The sequence below is a fragment of the Haemaphysalis longicornis genome, unplaced genomic scaffold, assembly GCF_048455015.1.
Source record: "Haemaphysalis longicornis isolate Haplotype H1 unplaced genomic scaffold, Haemaphysalis longicornis Haplotype H1 scaffold_7, whole genome shotgun sequence".
Lineage (NCBI taxonomy): Eukaryota > Metazoa > Arthropoda > Arachnida > Ixodida > Ixodidae > Haemaphysalis > Haemaphysalis longicornis.
Genome location: NW_027526422.1, coordinates 12,418,288 through 12,443,276, shown reverse-complemented (window position 1 = coordinate 12,443,276; position 24,989 = coordinate 12,418,288). Strand labels below are relative to the sequence as shown.

Below are 24,989 nucleotides of genomic sequence, written 5' to 3'. Positions count from 1 at the left end.
AACAAATTTGATTAATTTATGCAGTAATATTGGTTCATTTTTGCAGCCAAAGTCAACTTTTCAGCCTGTTCGTGAGCCATGCTAAGGACAAGTGGAACGTGCCTGCCCGGTACATGACGGCACGCTCGCTGAAGCGCTGCTCCCCTAGACAGTGGCGCCAGATTTCCCTCTTGTATATATTAGTATGAAACTCTATGCAAGCCGCCAAGCCGCTTTCTTCGTTGAACTGGCGTCAGTTCAGTGACGGATATAACGTCATTGAAATTTTTGTGTATCCGGGAATTAAACCCTTTTGTGTTAAAAAGCCGAATCTGGTTGGAAGGGAGGTGAGCGTCGTACGACCCGCACCCAGCAGCCTGCAGATGCGCAAAAATTTCAGAAGAAATTCCTTTAAATCTATGTTCAATACATTCCGTTTGTAAACAGGCTAATTCACATATATATCTCACGCGCTATGAGATTTAGTTCATTATAATTGTTTGAAATAAATTGAGCCCGCATCGTATATCAATAACTGTGCAGTTTATTTTCACAGCAAGCCGGCCTAGTTGGAAACGATTCATGATTGGACTTGCGCAAAACAAACGGGGACGAGGAAGGAACGACAAGGACGAGCGCACTCGTCCTTGTCGTTCCTTTCTCGTCCCCGTTTGTTTTGCGCAAGTCCAATCAGTTTATTTTCGCCAGCTTTTCGGGCCGCAGTGGCGTCTGTGGTCACGTTCACAGGACGTCGGTGTTTACGACGAACATCGATGAAAGAAATTAACAACCTGCAGTGAGCTGAATTAAATTTTGCGTCCTTCGTATGATTTCTGCTGCCCACTGTGAATTTATGCGTTTACATTCGCTGCTTTACAGTGATCTAAAGTTATCTTTTGTACGTGCCACATATAGCTTTATTTATTATTTTTTATAACGAAAAGGGTAGGGGCGATTGCCGCGTCTTTTATGAATAGGCGTGCACCTGAAATGCTTGTTTCCTCAACCTATAGACCGAAAGTTGTCGCCGGCAGTGACAACATTACCCCAGTGGGGTCCGTGCCAAAAGCCCGTAAAGGATACTTCACTGCGGAAGTAGGCGCAATGATAGGAAGGCGGAAGTGATGGGGCTGAAAGAAAACACCAAAGCAAGCCTAATAACAGCGGTGTCCATGAACTGTTCACGGCGCAACGATACGATTTTGTGAGCAGCCTTTGAAGATCTTCCGCGGAGCCGTTTGCAACTCCTTGCAGCACGAAGGGGTTGTCAGGCTGTGGACTTCGAGAATTCATTGTGATCTTGCGTAAAATTAGTGGGAAGTGCAGTTATAATTATCACACCGTTGCCCGATAACGGACAAATGTTTTGACCGCAACGTGCTCAGGGTTTCACTTTTAAGTGAACAATGTTGCCATGTGTGTGCCTTCCCACTGATGGCAGTCGGACAATTTCCTAGGTCTCGGAATATTTATATTCATTCAGTTCTGAAGTACTGATGCGTTGCTTGGGTTCATCAGTTTAGGACGTGTAACCCTGAGCAAGACCGAATTAAAAACATTACTGGGGATGCTTAGAACTTTCTAAGAATATGTGAAAGACAAAGCCCAGTTAGGCCTCCTGTTGATCTGCTGTTGAACTTTCTGTTGAACTTTCTAATGCTTCTCTCGTCGGGCTGCCACCACAGCTTCACCCAGAGCCGCCTCCTCCCGACGGCGGTTACGACAAAGGGGTATTTCAAACAGCTCTAGACTCTTCCTTCATGGCGTATATTTCTAGGTCCTCTGCACCACAGACTAGGACCTGGTGGGGGATCACCCACAGCGATGTGAAATGAAACTCTGGACTCACGCTGCGACGCATACAAGGCGAGTCCAGCACTTTCTACGGTTCATTGCCCTTCTTCAGAACACCCCATTCCCCTTTGATCTGCTGTTTCTCTTTCCGACCCGGGCTCCAGCTTTCTGTACGTCACAAAGCTTTTTTTTTTTTGTCTTTTTAGTGCTCAGCACTTGAGCGCCGGCTCCTGTGGTTTCACGGCGCCGCCGTCCCTCGTTGTAACCGAGGGAACGAAGGGGTCCCCGAAGATAAACGGAGACAGAACGAGCAGGGAAGCGGAGGAGGAAAGTATGGTGAAAGTGTGCGGGGGGAGGGCGGTATGCCGAGACGGCACGAAACATTCTCTCCGACGGTGACACGCTACGGGATAACCAAGAGAATGAAGAGGCCACCGGAGACAGAGCGAGCAGTAAGCGGGGGATGAAAGCATGGCGAAAAAAAGAACTCCCCATGCCCCCGCGCGAGGGACACGAGTAAATGCAGAGCATTCGGGGTCGCTCACGTCGCGCAGGGTGTGGTTGTTGGTAGTAGGGGTTGGTAGTGGGGGTTGGGTAGTTGGGGCTTGGGTAGTTGGGGTTGAGAGAGAGACGAGACACGTCAAGTACGTAACGTCAACTTGTTATTATTTATTGTCATTACTTGCACCCCCCCCCCCCCCAATCGGTTGGATCTTTATATTGTTTCTTTCTTCTTCTTCTTCTTTTATCTCTCAGGGGGGATGGGGGCAGTCGGGGAGGCGCGTGTTGTTTTCTTCTGTTTTCTTTTTTTCGTGTTTGTTCTCTCTCACTCATTAACCTAGACCGAATTCTTTCCTCTGCTCCATTATTTTGCCTCGCATAATTGATTGTACCATAACTCTTCTTCGTCAATCCCCCTAAGTGGGTATGCGCCCGCTGGCTGGCTGCGGACAACGCCGAGGGACGACGGGTGACAGTGCGAGTTAAAGAAATGCTCTGCATGGGCCTGTTAAGGGGTCTTTAAGCAGCGGTCGTGCGTTGCAGCAACTGGTGAAGACGAGATCGATGCAACTGAGTTTGAATGAGTCAAGGATATAAGGCGCGTTCGTAGCCTTTCATTCTGTGTCGGTTTTGTGGCGAAGTGGGAAGAGCACCATGTACCTCGCGGTCCGCCCACAGGGTCGTGGGATCGAAACCTGGCGCCGATAACTATTATATTTTTTTATAGTGTAGGGGGCTGGCTGCGGACAACGCCGAGGGACGACGGGTGACAGTGCGAGTTAAAGAAATGCTCGGCATTTAAAACACGAGGCATGGTTTCCCGTTGCGACGCGTACGAGACAACGCCAGAGTATATCGCGCGCCTTAGTGCATTTGCTGATGCGGCGATCACTTCATGAGAAGCAGCACGTATGAGCCGTCACCCAGACTGCAATTCGCCCTGCGTACAAATTTTGCGTTATAGGGAGTATCGCAATCGTCAGCCAAATTCTGTTTTCTTAAGGGGAGAGGGGGGTACCTAAACGCGGCAATTGGGGTCTGTCTGCATGTCTGTCCACTCCACGGCCAATCGGTGAAAGACCTCACTTCATCGAGCGGCCGTGGTCTGTCACTCGAATCAAGCGGCGGGTCAAACGTTGGAACAATTCCTCGAAAAGAAGTATATATAGGCGAGATTGTTCCAAACCCTTGAAACAATTGGCATGGGTCATACATGTTCACTTTACGCAGTGCCGCGGACACCCCAGGCGTGATTGAAACAAGATGTCAGTACATAACCAACAGAAGCTACGTTCCTTTAATTGGAAATACACGTTAAATTGGTTTTTAAGGTAGCAAACGATGGTCATCCGGTCGTTCTTATAATTTTTTGTAGTCAAGGGTGACGTGGTTCGCCAAAAACGGCACATCACTTCCACCATGAATTCCGCATTGCACGCTAAACGCTGGAGCCCAGGCCTCATCTCAGTTTCGTCTCCCTCCCAGGCAAGAACAAAAGAAACTGTGTAGGCACCTGGCATGTCCTCAGTTCTGATTACACGTTTCTCCCATGCGTCCGTCTTCGGGCACCCTACATCGCGTGGACGACTCGAACGCGCGCGCGAAGGTCGGAGCGAGCCTCCTTGATAAGGGGGGCAGCACAGGGTAGCAGCAGCAGCGCCGACGCAGGAAATCACTCCTCACGGTTCCGCGCCGGAACATTGCCTGATACGCCGCCGCTGAGTCCAGGGCCACGGTGAAATGCGAAATGACAGTGGCGGCCGACCGAGACTGCATGGTCCCGGAACGCCCATGGACACGTGCATCGCTTTGCGCTCCTTAGCCACCATCCCTTGACCGGAGCTTTCGCTTCGTTTTGCTAGACGGGAGAATAGGTTCACCGCTGTTCTAGGACAGCCTTGCGTATATGTGCTGCAAAGTTGTGGCCACAGCATTTGAAGGCGAGAGTCGTATAAGTGCCGCGTTCTGCAAAAAAGCGCCGTTGTTGTTGTAGTTGCCCCCTATCCCTCCCTCCCTCCCTCCCTCCCTCCCTCCCTCCCCTCCCTCCCTCCCTCCCTCCCTCCCTCCCCCCCCCCCCCTCCCCTCTCTCTCTCTCTCTCTCCTCTCTCTCTCTCTCTCTCTCTCTCTCTCTCTCTCTCTCTCTCTCTCTCTCTCTCTCTCTCTCTCTCTCTCTCTCTCTCTCTCTCTCTCTCTCTCTCCCAACCGTGCTATCCCGGCACGTTGCAAGCGCATAAGTTGTACTCGTTGTTGTTTCTTTCTTCGTGGAAGATACACACTTTTGGGGTTGGCCTGGAATCGGAAGCTGCGCGGGGAAATGTGCCCGCTTCACAAAATGCATGAAACTATTTTTAAGGGCAGAAAAACTGCGCGTGAGAGACAAGACAATAAGAAAGGGACAGGACGGGCGCACACTCACAACTAGCTTTATTGAAAAAAAAAAAGAAAAAACGAACATGAATATATATACCATCAATTGCACATTAGCACAAAGCAGCCAGTTTTTCTCCCCTTTCCATTTTTTCTTTATCAATGCAACATTCTGTTCAAAAATTCAAACTCACTTCCGTACAACATAACAGAAGCTTAATTCGCTCACACAATTTCTATGGTTTTTACGGATAAAAGAGGCTTCAATCAACTCACGGCCAACTCGTTCACGGCTTTGCTCAGCACTTTCGTTTCGCTCAACAGCGGCTGACATGGCTTGTCTTCACAGGAAAACAATGGTGTGGAAGATGAGGCTAGAGCACTGCACGGGCCCGGGCCGGCCCAAAAGCCCGAGCCCGACCCGGCCCGCGGGCCGGGCCGGGCCGCCAGAAGTCGATTATCGGTGTGCCCGGGCCGGGCCCGGGCTCAATGCCGCAGGCCCGGGCCGGGCTCGGGCTTGAATTCATAGGCACGGCCCCTAATAGTTCCGACGCGAAGTGTAGAAAAGAGCATTAGAATGCATATTCTGAGTTTATTTTTACGCGCTTCTTTATGCTGTACGAAATGTTTTGAAAACGTGTTTTGCTAGGTCTGATAGTCACTATGCTGTAAATTTAATGACGTTTTATGTAGTGCATCAAGATTTTATATTTGCGTGTATAATATATCTGACACGAATACAAGGAATGCCCTAGCGGGGAAGGAATTAATTCAGACAACTTGAAGCTGTGTACCTACGTCTACGTACATGAGTCTTTAATATGTCGCACCAATGGAAATGCGGCTGGCCGGGAATCAAACTCGCGTGCTAAAGAAACACCACCGCTTAGCGACCACTTCAGGTAAAATATTTAAACGCACGTACATACTCGTAGATTCAAATGCGGAGCAAAAAATTTCAGCAATACCAACTTGTGGCCGAGACAACCACGTGAAGTTGCCAAGAGTCTGGTAATCAAAGGTGATGGTGTCTCTCATGTAAGAATACGAACTTTCACGCCGATGTGGCGTGAACTGCAGACGGTGTGAGCTAAACTACGTGCACTTTTAAACCCTTTTTTTCGGCGTTTCAGTTCATGGCGTGCTTGTACAGAATAGATGCTCCGTCTGATTGCCTGCTACGAAGACACTGAAGCAAATATAATAAACAAATTACACACACGGGGGCCCTCCCTAGGCTCAAAAATAAATGACCGGGCCGGGCCGGGCCTGGGCTTGAGACGACGGGCCCGGACCGGGTGCGGGCCAGGCTCACTTATGAATGCGCGGGCCTGGGCCGGGCCCGGGCTTAAAATCAGGCCCGTGCAGTGCTCTAGATGAGGCTCTGTTTTGTTTTTCATTGATAGCTGGTGTTCTCCCAAATGGTCACTGACACAACGGCCAGTCTGGCCCATGTATACCTTCCCGCATGTGAGCGGTATAGAGTATACAACCCCAGTAGCGCATTGTACAAACTGTGTAGCATGCTTCTTTAGGCATGCTGTGGCCTTGTTTGATCCTTTGAGGATCTTGGGGCATAAGCTAGCCAACTTGCGAGTGGAAGAAAACACCGGGCCTGTTGGCTACATTCTTCATATTGTGCGCCACTCTGTGGACGTATGGTAATACCACTGGGTTTTTGCGCTTAGGGGTGTCACCCTCACGGGTTCCGCTGCACTTGACCCTCTGCAGCAACGACTCGGCCACCGCTATCAAGACCGTCAAAGGGAAGCCAGCCGTCATCAACCTAGACAACTGGGCGACGAAACTTTCATGAACCTTGTGGTGGCAGGACTTCATAAGCGCTCCTTGAAGACAGGCCATGGCAACCGCTCTTTTGACAGTCTTTGAGTGTGCAGACTCATAAGGCAACAAACATTTGCGTACCCTTGGCATGTAAAACCAGCAAACATGGTCCGATAAAAACGTAAGCTTAATATCTAAAAACTGCAGGCAATCTTTTATGAACTATATGAATTGGAAGCGAGAAATTTGTAGAATAGTGCGTGCCGCGTGACACCTGAATGTGATGGCACGTGAGTGGACCATGTGAAACTGATGTGGACCATGTGAAGCTGATTCTAGGGAAGCTGTGCCATGTGCCAGTCTGCTTGCTGAAGTTTCACCCCGTACGACGAATAAACAAGTCCGAAGAAAGGGACGCAAACACGATTGTTAAAAAGTGCCCCAAGGCTTTCGCCTTCAAAGCACGTAGGCAGAGTTGAGTGCCTCGAGGATACTTTCGTTTCGCTCATTAGATGCCCCATAGGGCAGTGGCCTAAGCCGTTAGTGGTTAGAGCCTCGACCTCGTAATGTTGACGAATAGCCCGAAATGTTCCCAAGTGTACGCGTATTTTTGTATATTTTGGCAGGGGAATGGTTGCAAACGGCTCGCGAGTTCTGTGTGCACGTGCTATGGAGCCGTTGCACGAGGACTACGGGTAATGCAAGTGTTTTGTAAGGTAAGCATACGAGGGTCAACTTAGAAAACATCGCACCCAGCGACAAAAAAAAAAAAAAAATAAGCCGCCATCCCAGACCAGCGGAAGTGGTTTTCAGTCAAGGTATTGAACAACCCTACAACTGATGGTGGGAGTATTGGTACTGTCAATAGCGCTGTGGTGGCTGAGTGGCACACTGTGATGGGCCGTGCGACCACTTTGGCTACATTGTTCGAAAATACCAAATCCAAACACGACCTATGTAGCTGCACTGCGTGGTTGGTTAATTAGGATCGTTGAAGAACGCGAACGCTGTTTCAGTTGTCTTTGATGAGAACCAGCCTTTCTTGTCAGGGTTCACAATCTCAACATTAAAGTCTTCGACGATAACTACCGGTGTGTCATGCTCTTTGACTCATGCGAAGCTCTTTCGCATCAAGTTCTCAATGCTCGTCGCTCGCACTTGCCGCCTGTGTATGGTATACGCTCTGAGCACGGAATCGTACAAGACCTTCGAGCAAATCGACCACTAAGGTCTGCGGGCATACTCCCTATACTGTCGCATGGAAACTGCCGATGCGGTCGACGTGTATAGCCCCGACACACAAAAAACAGAGGGCACGTCACAAGCCACTACACAACATCACGGACAACGAATGTACTGCTCCGAGGCTACCATCTCCCGCCGCCGCGGCGACCGGTGCGCCATTCCAAACACGCCAGATAAAAAGGTCTTCCGTACTATGTTATCGCTGAACTCGTTTATTATTGGTGGAATTCAGTTTTATAACCCTTGATTGGTTGTTACTGGTTTTCTGCCTTTCTTCGCTCTTCCTATGGTTCCATGCCTCGAAATTGACCAAAAACGCACGGTGACTGCCCTGCATGGCGTGTTGGTGCTTAGGCCGGTCCTTGCAATGAATAGATGGAGCAACCTGTTGTGTAACTGTTCCGTCTGCAGATATGTGAACAGCTGAAGCTTGATGTCGGTCGAGTGTGGCAGAGTGGGAAGCCGTCAAGACGGGGACAGTGTACAGTAGAAAGTCTACTATCGAGATGAGCAAACAAGGAGGGATTGTCCTGAGGAATCCGAGCGAGAAAGAAGTTCGGAGGAAGGGTTTCAACGATATCACTGCGCTCGGCAGCCGGGCCCGTCTGTGACGCCTTGCAGGACAGGGGTCGGCGATGCCGAGTGGCTGCTGCTACAGTGTCCGAGGAAGAAGGCATCGTCCCTCGGGAGCTTTGTTTCTTTGATCCGGGCCGCGGAGGAAGCGGCATGAATGAACTGCGGCCACGCCATTGATGGCGGCCCAGCTGCGTGGCGAGCGATTGTCCGCGTCCGGCCGCCGCAATCGGCCACCCCGAGAGCACAAAGAGGAGGCGCGCGGGTTTAATTCGACCGGTAGTTCGATCCGAGCGGAACGAATCGGAACAACGGACCGACTGCACGACCGCCGCTTCTACAACCTTGCGCGCCGGCGGGAGCGTGACTCGGAGGCCTCCCCCTTTTCGCAAGCGACTCCTCCGGCCGGTGTGTGTGCGCGCTCCGCGCTGCGAATGCCAGGGGTTATGCGCGAACCTAATGAGAGCGATTCGATCGTTGGACGCGCGCCGAATGAATCGTTGCGTCTGCTCGGCGCGATGTCCTGCGGCCACCGAGGTAATGGTCCCTCTGCTCCTGCCCGCTGTTTCGGTGCGCTCTGCGAGGGTCCGTTTGCGCTGTCCGAGCACGCGTCTGATTGTCTGAGTCTGAGTGGAAAGGGGCAGTTCGCCTTTGAGACGACTGAAATCGACACCGGTGGGCAGTTGCAATAGTAGTACCGGAGGCAGCTGCTCCCCTCGTTGAAACTTGGTCGGGTGGAGGCGCGTCTGCAATCTCTGCAAACGACTGGCGTGGCAGTGATCTTCCAGGAGACTCGTACAAGCGCCGGCCCTCAATCTGTCCGGTCCTGGTTAAATGCAGAGTTAAGGGAAGTAACGAAAAAGAGGGCTGGGGTGTACGAGGACGCAGCAATACGACGGGACGCGCTACTAACAATTAATTTATTTTTACTGCGGTTTGCCTGATTTTATATGGGTACACAGCCAACAGGAGAGAGGGGGAAATGGACAAACAACATAATAAATATATAAAAATACCTGGTGACGGAGGGATTACATGGGAAAAGATCGCTGTACAGGAGCGCTCGTGCATGGTATGTGAATGTGGAGCATGGAGCGCTCGTGCGTGGTATTTGAATGTGCGTTGTCACGAAAGTAGGCATAGTATCCTATCATTAATCACGCATTACTTTGCTCAGTTGGCGAAAAAAAAGCGACGTCCACAGATCCCCGTGACGTGAACCACTTGTCGAAAATCCCGCTTGCTGCATGTATACCAGAAACCTGCTTGCTGTTAACATTGGTTTCGAACGGAAATATAGACCGGCCTGACGTACCTTTGGTTTCGAATGGGAGAATGCCGCGGCCTGACCTCCCCAATGGGTACATGGGTGGATTCACGTGCCCTTTTTTTTTCAGGGGGGGGGGGGGGTCGCGGAGGAGGGTACGATGCCAACCAAAATGTCATGATTTGTTTTTTTTTTTTGCTTTTTTATCAATATATTGCAGACAACCATGTGACCAGTTTAAAAAAGCCTCCCTCCTCGCTGCTGCGCTGATACACTTTGAAGGGGAAAAATTGGCTGTGGGGAGAAAGCGATTAGCACGCTCCTACTATCACACCTAACAAAAATCATGCACCCCTCTGTCTAACGACGACGATGGTTGAACGCGAAGCTTTCTCGTGACAGATTCTTTGGTTACTGTATAAGTTTTCCAAACCGCTTCGGCCATGTCGAAATGGAGCAATCGGATGGACGCCGGCCCCATTACGTCCAATTCCAGCCACCGGAAGTTGTTGTTTCACTGCGGCGTTTTCGCGTTACAGATGAGAACACTAAAGCTTTGCTTTAAAAGTTAGAAGTGAGTGGTTCTTTACTCGCCGCGGACAGCGATCGTCCCCGCCGTGGTATAAAATATTGCACATGGCGAAAAGTAAGTGTCGAGGGTTGAGAAGAAAGAGGTCATCCAACCCCCACCCGGCCCCAACCCCCTTGGATCCGCCACTGATTGGGTATGTGACGGCCCGACGTTAGTCCCCCTCATCAACCGGTATCGTCATCAACCGGTACCCGAAGCTTTCGTACAATATATGGCGCTGCTTGGCCAGTGTTTAGGTACAACGTTATGGCAATATATACGCTCATCGCCCACTCAGGTGAATTGACTACTGACGATGACAGCCGCTGTAAGAAGTTCACGGCCGCTTCGAAAATTCCCATGTTGCTGCAACGTCAATATACCCGTCTACCATTCTCACATATACGCACTCAGGGTGACTGGGCAATAGCGATGACCCCACCCCACACCCTAAAAACATTCCTGGCTACGACACTGGGGGCAGCTGATCAGAATAAATGAACTCTCTTCCGAAAATAAAGCCATTTGTGAAGCCATTTGATTTCGAAAACCACAGCCAAAGCTTCAGTTTCTATGTGTGGCTAGCCACTTTGTGACGAGTAAGCTATCGGCCTTTCCTCCCCGTCCACGACATGAAACAACACTGCGCCAACGCAGACTAACCCCAGAGGCTTTTTTTGGATCATATAATTTTAGCACGCTGTCTTGAGTAAGGAGGCTCTTCCTTTACTCAAAGGCTTCTTGCTTCTTTGCGGACCAGATCCACTTTTTATTTCTGACATGTTTGGCATGAACATGAAATAAAAAGTTAGAATTGCGAAGTAAGCTTTCCGCTCAATAACGTTTTTAAGTGTAAGTGCCTTCCTTATGTCTTAAACCTCCGGCCTCAGCGCACGTGTGCACACCACTTTCGCAAATTGTATGCCAAAGATACAGAATTAAAGAAGTTGCATTTGTTCGTTTCGGACGTTGACGCTATGTTCTATGAAAATCTGCAGGACTGCTTCCACCCGGGCCAGGCATTTGGCATATAGGATGCTACCGTGATAAGGACGTCGTCCAGGTAGCAGACCACTCCCGGTAGTCCTTCCAGGTAAACGTCCGTGATTGCTTGGAAAACTGCTGGCGCACTTGAGATTCCGTGCGGCATTCGAACATGCGAGAGTTTATAGTCAGCAACAGTCGCGAGAAAGGGTGCAGCTTGATTTGCTGGCGTAAGGGTCCAGAACGGTTAAAAATTTGCCCCCAGCCAGCGTGAACAAATCTTCAACCGCGGGCAGCGCATGGTCTGTCCTCACGCATTGATTCACCTTCAACTTAGAGTCTCCACACAGTCGCACTGCTCCGTCTCGCTTTTGACCGGTATGCCGGCAACGTGGTCCAGTCGCTGCACGTTACGGGCACCAGTGCGCCATCGCTTTGCAAGTTTCCTACCTTCTGTACGACAGGTTCACGAAAGGCATACGACCGTGCCTTACAAAAAAACTGGCAAGCTTTATTCCTTAAGCAAGCTTTATTCCTTAAGGAAAATTTCTACGATAATTCCCAGGGCAGTGCTTTGCTTTTTGAGGCTAGAGCAGGTTGCCTGCGAACTAAGAGTTTTGTGGGGAAGTATTCACAAAATGATGGGGTATGCGTGGTCTGCGGAAAAGAAACAGAAACTATGCGACACATCGTGCTAGAATGTGAGGGTATCCATCCAAATCTACATGAAGTGAATATTGGGCTGTCAGAAGCCCTAGGATTTAAGGGTATCACAGAGGAAGTTAACTTCAAGGCTGTCGAGGGGACGAAAAGAAGATTAGAATGCTGGTGGACGAAAAGCAGAGAGGGGAATATTGCCTAGGACAGTTACCACTTGTAACAGAAAAAAAAAAGTATTTTGTGCCTAATAAGCTTTTTGTGCCTGCCCTAAGCAGCGCTAGTATTGAACCAAAAGTGTAAAACATAGGTATATTAGTCTTTTTTGGTAAGATGACATGTCATCACCCCGATACAAAGGGGAAACCAATAGAAATCATCAAATCATCATCATCATCACCAGCTTTGCTTGGTAGCCCTTTATCAAACCTAGGCCATGTGAAAAAAAAAAAAAGCGTTCCAATCCACCCCGTGAAGGTAGTTGGAAAGCGAAGCTGTAAAGGACACCCACAACGATTACCCATGCGGAGTCACTTCAATTCACACATGTGGCTCTACAAAGAGTGAAGCCAGACACAAGTGAAATGCACTTAACCACACTTTTTATTACTGCAGAGAGATGTTCTTTGCTAAGGTTAAATCAAAGCATGATTCATGAACGGGGGTTGGTTGAGTTGTATTGGTGAAGCACATGAGTGGCAACTCTTTTCTCTTATAAAATAAAGGAAGCTCCACCCCGGTGTTAGACGATCTCACTTCTCCGTCTGTTCCGCCGCCGACGGAGGCGACGAGATCGGCGGCAGAGACGGAGAAGTGACGTGCCATGCGTTGGTGTGAGCTTCCTTTAATTTTTAACTCCTAGCGCAGGCGCAAGGCGCGCACACGGCCGCTACACGTGCTGTGGGCGTAGCGCACAGCGCCACGGGAGGTCGCAAAGCGCTATCACGTACCATTCAGCGAGAACGCAGGGGGTAAACCAGCAGATGTGCTCGGTGAGTGCACCGTCTGTCTCCCCGTCCCCGCGTGGGCTCGCAGCTCAATCGGTAATACAACGGGCTCTCGCCCCGTTTCTCTATCCGTTCCAGGTTCGATTCCTGGCGGTGCCAGTAACTTCTTTTATTTGTTTGCGGGAGTCTTCTGTTGACAGCAACATCGCGACGGAACCCTTTGGGTGTATATATAAAAAACTTCGCTTTAAAAACGCTGGCATACCTTCCCAGGATGCTGTCGACGGACGGTTTTGCCTGCACCTCATGAACGCTGCTCAAGCCCATTCCGAGGTGGGAAATCCAGTCGCGGCCTAGCTTGCCTCCTCGTGCAACGATGATCGACGGAACTTCTCGCTGCAGCTTCACGTCGCATTCTCCAAACTGCGGCGGCTGCTTCAGCTGCTGGTACACGCATTCCGGAACGAGGGATACGGCCGCGCCCGTATTTACTTGCATCTTTACAAGCTTGCCTGCCATCCGCCCTTCCACTACATACAGTTGCTTTTATGTGCCCGCGAGATAGACGCCGTGCAGTAGCAGCAACGTGCCTTCGCTCGCTTCGTATGCGTTACGAACAGTGCCCGTCGTCTGTTGCATGCATCTGCACATGCGCGCCAAATATCCCATGCACTTACAAATATCGCATTTGAACTTCTGGTAACAGCACCAGCTGGCGTCATGCTCTTCCCCGCATCGATAGCACCTGTGCTTCGATTTATTCCTGGGTTCGCTTACAAATTCCGGTTTTTTGCTTGTCTTCTTTATATTGTGGACGTCGGCACCAGTACTCGAAGTTGGTCGGAACCCTCTCGACTAGATCCCGCTTAGCCAGTTCAACGCTCTTCGCAAAAACGCAGGCCGATCCGAACGTCAATTCTTTCCTCTTCAGGAGACCCACCTGAATGGTGGAATTCTGTAACCCAGCGACGAACCGGTCCCGTTGAGCATCGTCGAGGAACGTACCGTATATAGTCGCACTTGGCTGGTATGTGTTTCAGCGTGACTGCAATTGCAGTGACGGACTCCCCTTGTCCTTGGTACCACCCGTTGAATTTGAGCGGGGTGACTTGACTGCTTGTTGCGGTCACTCAGAGCTTTCACCAAGGCCTCGAACGTCTTCTCTTCAGGCTTTGCCGGTAGAAGAAGGTCATTGAGACTCTTGTGCGCTTTCGTTCTCAATGGCTGAAATGAAGGCTGATTTTTAAAGTTTTGTCTTATACGCCGGCTGCTTCATAACAGTGCCCAAACTGTTTTCCGTACGAAGTGAAATTTTCGTTTGCTTCTTTTATGAAGTCATCGAATTCCCACATCTTCGCCATACCTTGCCTTTCGCCTTCCAGCTGTCGTTGCTCACGCGATCCGCCACCGCCGTTAGGTGTAGCAAGTTCCTTATCCCGTCGCCACGTGTTGTATCAGAGCGAGACGACGCTGGAATCAATTGGGGATGAAGGTTTAAGGCGATGATAATCTAGCGGCTCGCATGCTAATATAAGGGCACAGCGGATGATGTAGCCTGTGACGTCAGGTTGGAGCGGCCCTACGTTGGCTACTACAGCGGTCACTTGCAATGCGATGAGTGACCTTGAAAGACGTAGCGTAGTAGAGCTCTCGCTCTAAAAACTCGACAAAAACCCGAGTTAACATAGCAAGAAGTGCATTCACTTTATTACAAAAAATATTTACAGCCTAACCGCAGCTCTTTTAACAACTGCCCTTTGGAAAATTGTGCAACAATGAAAGAAACTTTACGTTGCGGATTATATAAATAGGTGACACAGGAAAGAGCATAACACCAACAACAAAACGCTTCTGCCGGTGGACCGCCCCGCAGCGCTATCGTCGACAATTCCCTACAGGTCATTCGACTTTTCTTCGACACGCTCGTGCATATTATATACTACGGCGACGAAAAGCTAAGGCGCGTCGCCCTAATGCGTTAACCAGACCACCGCACCAGGCGCACGCGAATAGCAAAAGACAGGAGTGCGCGTCGACGGTGGTGCCGCGCACATCTTCGTGGGGGTGGCCCGCTGGCGGAGACGTCATGAACAGTGAAGGGAGAAACGCATGCGCGGAGGACGATGCGTTTCCGCACGCGTTTTTTTTTTTTTTTCCCTTCTCCGAAACCGGTCTAGAAGGTGCGGAACCGGTTGCGGAACCGGTTTCCGGACAGGGAAAAAAGGGCACATAGACGCGTCGTTCTGCGCACATGCGCTTCAACCTTGAGTATCTCAAGGGGCACGTATTGGCAAACAACGTCTAGGGAAATGCTGGAAACAGCTGTCAGGGAGTGAACGGCAGCGCATTCCCCTCTGCGAATGTGGAGCCCATATAGTGCCCCCGGCACTTTCAGGATCGGGTTTGAATTAAGTAAGTGCCGGGAGGCGGTGATTATCCAACTGTTGGTCATCGTGTTGCTGGCCCCTTCCAATAGTGTCAAACCCGTAGAGAGAGGAGAGGACTGCGCAGTGCTGCTCACAAGACCACGTCTTTAAAGGGACAGACAACCGATTTCTGGCGAGTATATTTTCTGTACTCCAAATGAAAAGGGCATGACTTAGAACACCTTAACCGAAATCGATTTTGCTGATAGCGCCCTAGAAATGGGAATTTTTAGATCTACCAGCCATACGCGTCCCGCCAAAAAAGGAATGCTGGTAACCGTGACAGTGAACTGGGCTGCGACATACTTTTAACTGCACGCGAGATTAAGAGAGGTATTTAAAAACTTGTCCCCGGCTAAAACCACAATAATGAGCACATTTCCTGTTGAGTCATGCGGTTCCTTAATAACGCGTCGAAATCGACGGAATTGTTGGCCATGTAAGGCAGTGTCACGTTTAGACCCTAGGTGTCGCCACCTTTCAACTTCAGAAATTTTAGTGCAGAATTAAAATATTTCCGCCTGTTTATTCAGAATTCCCTTGCCGTTATCCTAGTATACAAAACACTGGCTTTCATATCAGCTGAAGAACACGCGATGCACAAAAATCGTTTGTGTGTCCCTTTAAAGCCTTTCACACGACATATACAAGAACCGTTGCCTGACGGCGGTTGCAGTCTGGTTACAGGCCAACGGGAGCATCGTTGTAGGGAGTATGAATAAAGAGGTGTAAGGCAGTGGTCTGCCCCGCAGGGTAGACTGAGTGAGACGGGTGATGTGTATAGGGATTTCTTGATTTAGCGCTTTCTGGCTAGAAGCAGTTCCAACACATATAATGCGCATGGGAATGCAGTGTCTCGAAATCTCTAAGCCGCAGTAGGGTCTGTGTGCCCGCATGTGGAAGATAAAAGACTTTATTTTCCCTTTTGCCTCTCACTTCATCACGCCTTTCAATCAAAAATATTACCGAAGCGAAGCATGGGTACTTCTCAAAAAGATAACTCTATGATATTTTTATACCTTATCTGCGAAAACTGCGCCTCACTGGTGCTATTGGGTGCGCAAAGCATTCGGTCCTGGAGCTGAATCGCCGTTCCATGCCAGTTCAATTGCTGCGAATGCATTTGGACCGTTTAAAGCGACAGCCCTAGATGCATTTATCGTTCGGCGAAAGTCCGATGTTAGTGTTCCAACGGTGGTACCAAAACCTTTTTGGCTAATAGGTCAACATACCCACCTACAATTGTCACCCCACTGGCTGCGAATGCGGATAATCTGCCGGCCTAACATCTCCATTGGCTGCACCGCATTATGTGTCTGCGAACAACGAACACCAGTGCCATTGGCTGCGAACATTGGCTAGCGCTAACCTCAAGTATACTCATTGGCTGAGAAGGAGGTATGCGCCTGCCTGAGATCCCCATTGGCTGTAACGCGCCATGTGGCTGCGAATACGGGTCGGCGGCGTTGCGGTGTTAGGCCACACATTAGTGAGGGCTATAGCATGGAGAACCGGTGTACGCGACGTTGAATGAATTTGACGTTTCGTATACGTCCCTCGGCTGAACTTCGAGGTAACCTACCGGGAAGGCTGAATATAGGCCTAACAACACGTTCACTCAGCTGGATTTGTCATTGACTATTGCAGTTGCCGGCAGTATCTCATGACCGATTCGTATGGATGCACTCACGGGGCGAAGTACACATGTAAATCTGTCGCCTATAACATGCGTAAGGAGACAAGTGTCTCCATAATTCTTTAATCTGGCTTCGCTTTCTAAGCTGCATTTGTTGCGAAGCTGCCGCAAGTACCACATGAGCATACGTTGGCGCCAATCTTGCCTTGTAGCTCCAAGAGGCCACTAAGTGCTTGCGATAGCTTGAAATGCCTAACAGCGCGAAATCAGAGTTCACCCTGGACAGGGCAAGGACGTGAGAGAAATGGAGAACTTTTTCTGCGCTTTAAAGGGGCAATGCAGACAAAACACGTTTTGTTCATTCGATAGATTGCCTCTTTAGAATCAAACTGACACCACTTTTAATAAAGACTTCGCTCAAATAAGCTACATAATCAGGAAAAAAGGCAATGGCCATGCGGCTCACTAGCTCATTTCTCGCACTCAAACATCTGACGTAATATGCACAGCCGTGCGATTGGCTGAGGCCCGCAAAAGAAAACGCAAGTTCGGCAGGGCTTATGAGCTTGCAGAACGAGCTATTTGCACTTAAATGTAATGCAGATTCATTTTACAGCAGTAAGAATGGTGCGGTAAACAATGGAAGTATGAAAGTACATGTAAACATAGAAGTATCAGGGAGTACTGCTGTTGGTACTGCCCACACTATGCTTGTTATAGCTGCACAGCAGCCCGGAACTTCGGGGTTGTCTCACACGACACTGGCCGATTGGCGTAAGCGACATTCTTTTACGTGACCCTGTTTGTCGAGTTGCCCCATATTTCACGGTCAAAAACAAAGCAAAGGCGGGCAGCGGGCCGGCGCAGTACGGTGGCGCCATCTAGGAGGACTGACGGTTAACAAGGCTGCGCTGTCCATGCAGAGCCTTACAGCGCACTAGCGTTTGTTTGAAGGCCTGTATTTGTTACGTCATCGCAGACGTCACAAAACACAATTTGGCGGGATAATTAAAATTTTCACATAAATTGATTAATTTCTCTGGGAATAAAGCATCGTTTGCTGCCGGACAAGCTCTGGGGGCACTATGAAACACCAAATCTTTCGAATAAAACAAACGTGTTTTTTGTCTGCATGGCCCCTTTAAGCGCACACAACTTGAGGGGTCAGTATTATGGGGGGCACACAATTCAAAATAGGAAGCGCGAGTCAGGTAGTCTAGCCGCAACATGATGCCATGACCGGCCGTAGCAGAACGTTTACGCAGACTGTAGTCGGCAGGGGGCCCGTGTTAAGCCAAAGAAGCGAGACCGTATAGCCACCATCGGTTACATGTACTGGATGCAGAAGCTTAGGGACAAGAATGCTCCTCGTCGAACATCAATGTGAAAAATGAGGATGGTGTTGTGAGGCAGCATTGAGACACACGTTGGCCAGATCAGAAACAGAGCACGAAAACGCTTAGGGACATTCACGCGCGGTCTTCGGCGGGAGTATTTAAGATGCAAGAATGGACACATGCAGAACATCGACTCGCGTATGTTGTGGTGGTGTAGTCACATGGCAATGCCTCCAACGTATATTGGATGCACCGTATATGGCTGCTGGCCGGGTGTACGAATCACAAAGCAGGGTGGTCACCTCTCACGGTCACTAAGCGCTTTGAATGAGATTTTATGGCGAGGAATGACTAATGCCCTTCGGGGGCGAATATTGGTCGTATTCAGAAGAGTTGGAATGACTTGGTTTTTGACGTGGCTTCTCCAAGTGGCTCCGTTCGTCCTGGGGTAGACGAGCTGTACGCTTTGACAAGTATACAAAGAGAGAGCTGACGAGTCTTACACGCGTCGTAACTGCGGTTGAACACAGCTCTTTTGTAGCAAGCCAGGAAAATTAAAACTTCGATTTAGGAGAAATTTGATCTCACCTAATCCGGGGTGAATGTACAATATCAGTCCTTAAAAAAACCCAAATTTACGTTCAAACCTGTTGAAAGCGTTTTGCTTTACGCGCGGCTGCGTATTATTATTATATCTTTATATGAAAAACTAGCACGGCTGGTGACCTATGCCTCGCAAAGTTAAAGGTGTTGTGCCACCAAATTTGTTGCTTGTGCATTCTTTGTTGCAAACGTTTTATAATTCGTTAGAAAGCATGATACATGCTCTCACACGCACATATTCTGAGTGAAAAATTTATTATCGCACGATTCATGTGAACAGGATTCGGTTTCGGTTTCTGGGCGCCGATTCAAGCAGTGACGTCACATTGTTGCGAGGAGGCTCTGCCACGGCGGCGCTGCGGTACGTTGCGACTTTGCTGCGGCGTCTGCTCCCCCACATACGTGCTTCACCACGGAAGTAAACACGCCGACTCGTCACGTCAAGCCGCGACAGCTCCGACGCGGATTCTTTGTCTGCATCCTCGGATGCAGACAAATGAAAACCATGGATTTGCAAACCATAAAAATGCTAAAAAAACGCTAAAAAAAAAAAAAAAAAGCTGCCCCCGCCGCGAATCGAACCGGCAACGTTGACCGGATGGGCGGAACGCGCGAGACCACTGAGCCAGCGAACAAACGATTCCACTCCGCGATATAGCCGGTGTACTAGATGGAGGCCCATCCTTGGAGTCGTACGTCGGTGTTTACTAGCTAGTTTACAGAATTCCTGGCTTGTAAACTCACATTTTTTAAATAGCGCTTGCGCAGCAAGGTTCCGCGAAGCCCCCGCGACAGCTTATCGCCATCAACTCTGCTCTTCTGCGAAAGCGCTCGCAAAAATAAGTGTGCCCGGCTGCGACTGCGATTTTGCACTGAAGGGTAGTGCTTGCCGTACTTTGGTTTTACGTTTTACGTTAAAAACCTTTGCCGATACTGATCTCTTATTACCCAAATTACCCTACGTAACTGTTCTTCTGCACGAAACTGACCTTATATTTTCTACAGGCGAGCCGATCGCACACGCATTCCGGGGTAGCGCCGTCGCCGAAGAGCACGGCCGAAGCGTCGAACGCCAAAATACGGATCGCATTAGCGCTAGTGTTGAGTTGTATGGGCTTCATGGAACTTACTGAGTTTATTACCCTCCAGAAACTAACAAAATAGAGTCGCGTTCATTGCGGCACGAATGTTGTCGGGGCGCAGTTTTCGCTTCTCGGTCGATTGACGACGCGTCGTGCGACCAGTCAGGCGACCGGTTTTGTTGGCGTCTTCGGTCGGCGAGTCAGTCACACTACGGCGACTTTCCATCGGCCGACGTGTTTGTGTCGCCGTCGGCGTGGTGTGACAACGCGGTCTGGCAATTCGGCAGTTGGCCGATGTTTTAACGACTCGTCGGCATCGTCGGCGTCGCGTCGTCGTCGCCGTCGTATCGGTATAGGGTATAGTGTGTCGATACGACCATGCGACCAAACAAACTGTGGTAACTGGAGTTCACGTTCACGTCGCTCGAGTCGCTAGCGTTGTATGACGTCACAAACTTTGCTGCGCTGGCAATTCACTGACGTCATGGTTAGTGGCGCTAGCGATGGGTCCCGATTTCCAGAAGAGCATTTAGGTAATTTTTAGAAGCGAATTAAAATATATATTAAGCGCTTGCTGTACCCAGCACTTCGTGTTGAGGGTCGTTGCATGCAGAGGAAGCCTACAGCAGGCTTTTTACAGACTTAAAATTTGGTGGCACAACACCTTTAAGCCCCCAGGGTCGTTCGTCACTGTTCCAAGTTCTACGCTATGTTATAACTGGAAATTCCACTCGGATGCCACGTCGGAAGTGAGCAAAAATGACTCGCCCGCCCAATTAGTGTCCAACGAGAACAACAACGACGACGACAACAAAGGGACTATCAGCATGAGTGGGTGCGGGTAACAGCAGCACACTTTAGGATAGCGTTGTGCCGGACTGTAGCGCTGAAATCTTGCCCCAGTGCGGACGGCGACACACTGCCCGACGGCAGCTCGGCCGTCCGGCGGACATGGGGAGCGCAGCCGGCGTCCAGGTGGGGGTGCAGGGCAAGCCTGCTACGTGGACGTGTTTTGAAGCTTTGCTCGGCCAGGTCCTATGCAGACCCGTGTTCGGCTCTTTCTAAAGAGGAGCTGTGCGGGATCCTTTACACGGCTGGAGCATCCGTCTCCTCTTCATCCTCTTCGTCCCTCCTCTGCGCCACCTGCGAATGAAAGCCGTTTATTAAATTGATCGATTCATCGATTTATTTATTTATTTATTTATTTATTTATTTATTTATTTATTTATTTATTTATTTATTTGTCTGTTTTTTGTTTGTTTGTTTGTTGACTGACTGACTGACTGACTGACTGACTGACTGATCGATCGATCGATTGAACGATTGAATGATTGATTGATTGATTGATTCAAGGTTGCTTGGTTGGTTGATCAATTGATTGATTGATCGATCGATCGACTTTATGGAATGAGGAGGTTCGTAGCCCGAAGGGGTTGGGGATTATTAGAAGCTGGGTGGGACGTTCTCGTGCCTTCAGTCATGGATGCCCTCTTGGGGGGTTTGCTAGGTTCTCATCAGACTGCTTTATAGAGACCGCTTTTCCGCACGTAGCGGCCAATATTACCCAGCAAAGCTGTTTCCATGCGACTAGTCGGATCTGGGCTTGTAGGTCGGTACGAACTTGGCATTTTTCGAGTAAAACATTGGATACTTTGGCTCTCACCGTAGCGCGGGGTCCGTGGAGTTGCGTGCTTCGGACTGTCCAAGGTAGGCGACTACTGGAGTGCAAACACGGCTGCATTCCTTAAATGTTAAATAACCGCGTAGTTACCAGTTACGTAGTCAGGATTTACGATTGGGTGGTCCTGAAACCAGAGCCATATATCTCTCCGGTGGCATTTCACATGGCTCTGCCTGAAGCACGTCTCAGCAATGTTTCGGAATGCCTCGGGTACAAACGTGCATCGAGCCTAAAATCGCCTGTAGTAGGATTCATACGCGTGTATTTCAGAACCACTGGACTTACCGAAAATTGCAAATTGCCTCCACGTTTCTATCTCTTTCCTCTTCAGCGATGAAAGCTCCGCCTTTCTACGGCCACCTCTCCCGAGAAGGAAGCGGGCAGCAGTTGAAAGTTTAAAACGAGCCGATGATTCGAGTGAATTTCGAAATGTCTCGTCGTGTGTAAACGCGTGAAGTATGTCGCCAGATACTAACGAGGCAGAGCTCCGCAGCTGTTACGCGTGTATACGTCCCGGTGCACTTTCGTTAGACTATCTGTTCGACTCCAGTGCAGGTGCAGTGTACCGAGGTTCGAGTGGCCGACACTAAAAGCGCACCGTACCTTCATGATGGTCTCCGAGTCTGCGAGCGCCTGCTTGGCCAGGTACCGCTCGCGCTTGATCTTCAGCTCCAGCTGGTGCGGGATGTCCGGCACGACCAGGTCGATCAGGCGGCACACGCAGAACACCACGTGCTGCACGCGCCGCCGCGCGTGCGCGTCACTAACCACAGTTAGGGTACACCAGGAAACCTCAAGTATGACTGAGTTGCCCGAGCTGTAGGGCTTGTAGCAGTGAACGAATATACGAGGAATTGTTATTAAAAAAAATCGTCAATAGTCAGTGCACCGGCAGGTACGTATTTTCTATTATTATTAATATTAATATTATTAATATTATCTATTGAAGTTTCGTAGAGCACGTCAAGCGTTCTGAGGGCACAGAATTTAAAGCAAGAGAAAACGCTTGACTAGCACCTCTGTATCTTATGCCGGCGATAAATAAAAATGCTTCTACGAGCTTTCTGCCACCACATATTTCTGTCGCACTCAAGACATTAGATTCAGCTTCAACTTCTTTATGGCCTGGAAACTCTTGAAGTGGTCTCAAAACGTTTTACAAGGACTGTACATACCTATCGATAATTCAGTAGTCGTGACTCGAACAAACAGTGCCGGATTGAGTCACGCGTCGGACACTTCACATTGGCCTGACTTCGTTAACAACGCAAGGTAGCTTGACGACGCGCGCGCCAGTTCTTTATGAACTAACGACTGGCACAAGTCGCCTGGCCTCTAAAACACCCGTTGCTGTGCGAGTATGTCCGCTCATTGTGGGAATGGTCAAAGAAGTTAGAAATGGCCGTGAGCCCTCCTCGAGCTCTTGGCCACGACACAGGGAGAGTCCCCACAAAAGGCTAGACATCTATAATCATCCTGGCTTCAGATTTTCGTTTCCTTCAATATGGTCACAGAAATCTAGCCGTAGACAGTTCCTTTTCTGCTTGCACTTTTATCCCAAATTTTTTAGCGTTTCCGTAGGTCGGAATGTAAATTCTGTACGGCGCGCAGAGGGGAAGTAAGGCAAAACTGACAATTAGCAAGCTTTGTCGTGCAATTGAGAAGCACTCAAGCTAGCGCAGAACATTTGCAGGCACTAGACGAGGAAGCGAAGAGGGGTTAATCGCACGCCGCTTGCTCATGTTTGTTCGTTTGCTTCCAGTGCGCCTGTTTCCAACGGCCAAAATGTCGCGAACACTACAAAGCAGCTACGAAGTAGGTTAAAAAGCATACCTAGAGGATCTTCTCTAGAGATTTCAGAGCAAGGCTAATCGATGTGGAAACACCACGCAGAGACGTATATTCAGGACAGGTCTGTTTCAATTCCTGAACAGCCTCAGCTCATTCCATCAAATGGTAAGTGCCGCCGCCGAATTCGCAAGCAGACGCTGTATGCTGTCACGACTGCGGAGGATAAAACCGACGGAGTGGTGCTGGATTGTTCAGCAGAAAAAACAATAGGCCACATGGGCTGGTGTGGTTTCACTAAATATAAATTAGAAATTTCTGCTGTTCTACACGTCGAACCCACTTGTGGGCTCCGAGGGGAACCGTAGTGGAGGGTTGAGGATTAATTCAGATCACCTATCAATCTTTAACGCGCGCCAAAATCTCGACACAGGGGCGTTCTTGCTTGTCCCTTTCATCAGAGAAACGGCCTCCGCGGATAAGATCGAGGGCGCGTCCTTGGGCTCATGCACAACGCACCATTCACTGAACAACCGCGGTGCGTTAAATCTACATTATTTGTGATTGCGGCCTGTTGGGTCGTTTAGTCAAGCAAGAGAAGCAAGCAAATCACTCTGGCCGGGAGATAAAACAAACGCCTAAATAAATAAAAAAGACAATGTAAGGCCATCGTGACGAGCCGGTAGTCATCATCACGGAAGCGCGAATTGTAAAACAAAGACCACCATCCAGAAGGCATGGTCTACAACGGCTGTTGTTCCTTCACTTCTAACAATTTCAAGGACTATACCTAACTCTGAACCAGAGAAAGGAGTACGTCTCCCTGAATTTGACCGCCCGACCGAAAGTTGTATGAGTGTATTTAGATTTATACTCACGTCGCGATCTGTGCGCCTTACATGCTAAAACATATGTAAGGTCCAATTCTCCATTTTCGTCTCACTCACAATACAACACCCGTGGGGCACAGATTCACCACTTCCTCCTTTTGGTCAAGTTCTGTCTTCTGGTCTTTTTGTAATCCTTTGATTTGGTCCCAATATGCTCACCAATCTAACCCAGACCGTGTTGACGGCCCGTATCAAATACTTTTAACAGTGGCTTGGCTACATGACATTGTAACAGCTTCAAGAGTTGCTTGAATTCATACCCGGAAAAGAACATGAGCGAACAAATGTCCCGCCTACCTCAAATATTATGACGAAGGCCAGTCGTACGGCGAGCAGTTTCCAGTGGAAGAAGGTCCAATTGCCGTTCTCGTCTCTCAGGTCACGATACCTGCAACGCATTGACAACGTGCTCCACGTGACTATGTATGTGCATATGCGTGTCAGAACCACCAACAAAGTGCAGGGAAAGCCAGCTTTGCCTCTGCTATTTGTCTAAGTCTAAATTACACGAATAAATCGCAACCTTCGCCTCACTTTCCCTCAACCTCACCCTTAACTAACCAAGGAGTAAGCAATTATCTGGCTTCGATTACAAACGAACTCCTATTACAACGCACCCATCCTCCATGCTATCTCCCCAACCCAATACACCCTCACTTGTCCCTTCTGCCCCTCTCATAATACTACCTTACCACATGGTGTGGGCCTGTCAAAACACCCCATCGCTTACCCCCAATCCCAAACCTTCCCAGAGCAGTGGAAGGGCCTGCTGACCAGCTCCCGTAACGCTGGCCAGATCTTTCTGGTCACCCGTGCCAGGGCTGCAGCCAAGGCCCAAGGGTACCTGGACTGAGGCGAACCCGCCCCACCGAGTGA

General features: G+C 49.5%; 2 protein-coding genes across 6 annotated transcripts in view; one reads left to right on the top strand and one right to left on the bottom strand.

The window, feature by feature from the left end:
* Positions 1 to 24,989, top strand: part of LOC144144530 (uncharacterized) — a 321,359-nt gene that overhangs the window by 76,386 nt on the left and 219,984 nt on the right. For 3 of the 5 annotated variants that reach the window (XM_077676021.1, XM_077676024.1, XM_077676022.1), the window contains one exon: positions 11,081 to 11,175. The exons of the other annotated variants lie outside the window; for them this stretch is intronic. The gene's annotated coding sequence lies outside the window, so the exon portion shown is untranslated. The remainder of the gene's footprint in view (positions 1 to 11,080; positions 11,176 to 24,989) is intronic. 5 annotated transcript variants of the gene reach the window in all.
* Positions 13,438 to 24,544, bottom strand: LOC144144531 (anoctamin-7-like). Its single transcript, XM_077676030.1, has 3 exons — positions 24,411 to 24,544; positions 22,039 to 22,170; positions 13,438 to 20,897 (listed from the first exon to the last, which is right to left on the bottom strand). The coding sequence occupies exons 1-3, from the start codon at positions 24,510 to 24,512 to the stop codon at positions 20,841 to 20,843; spliced, it is 291 nt and encodes a 96-aa protein (XP_077532156.1). The 5' UTR covers positions 24,513 to 24,544; the 3' UTR covers positions 13,438 to 20,840.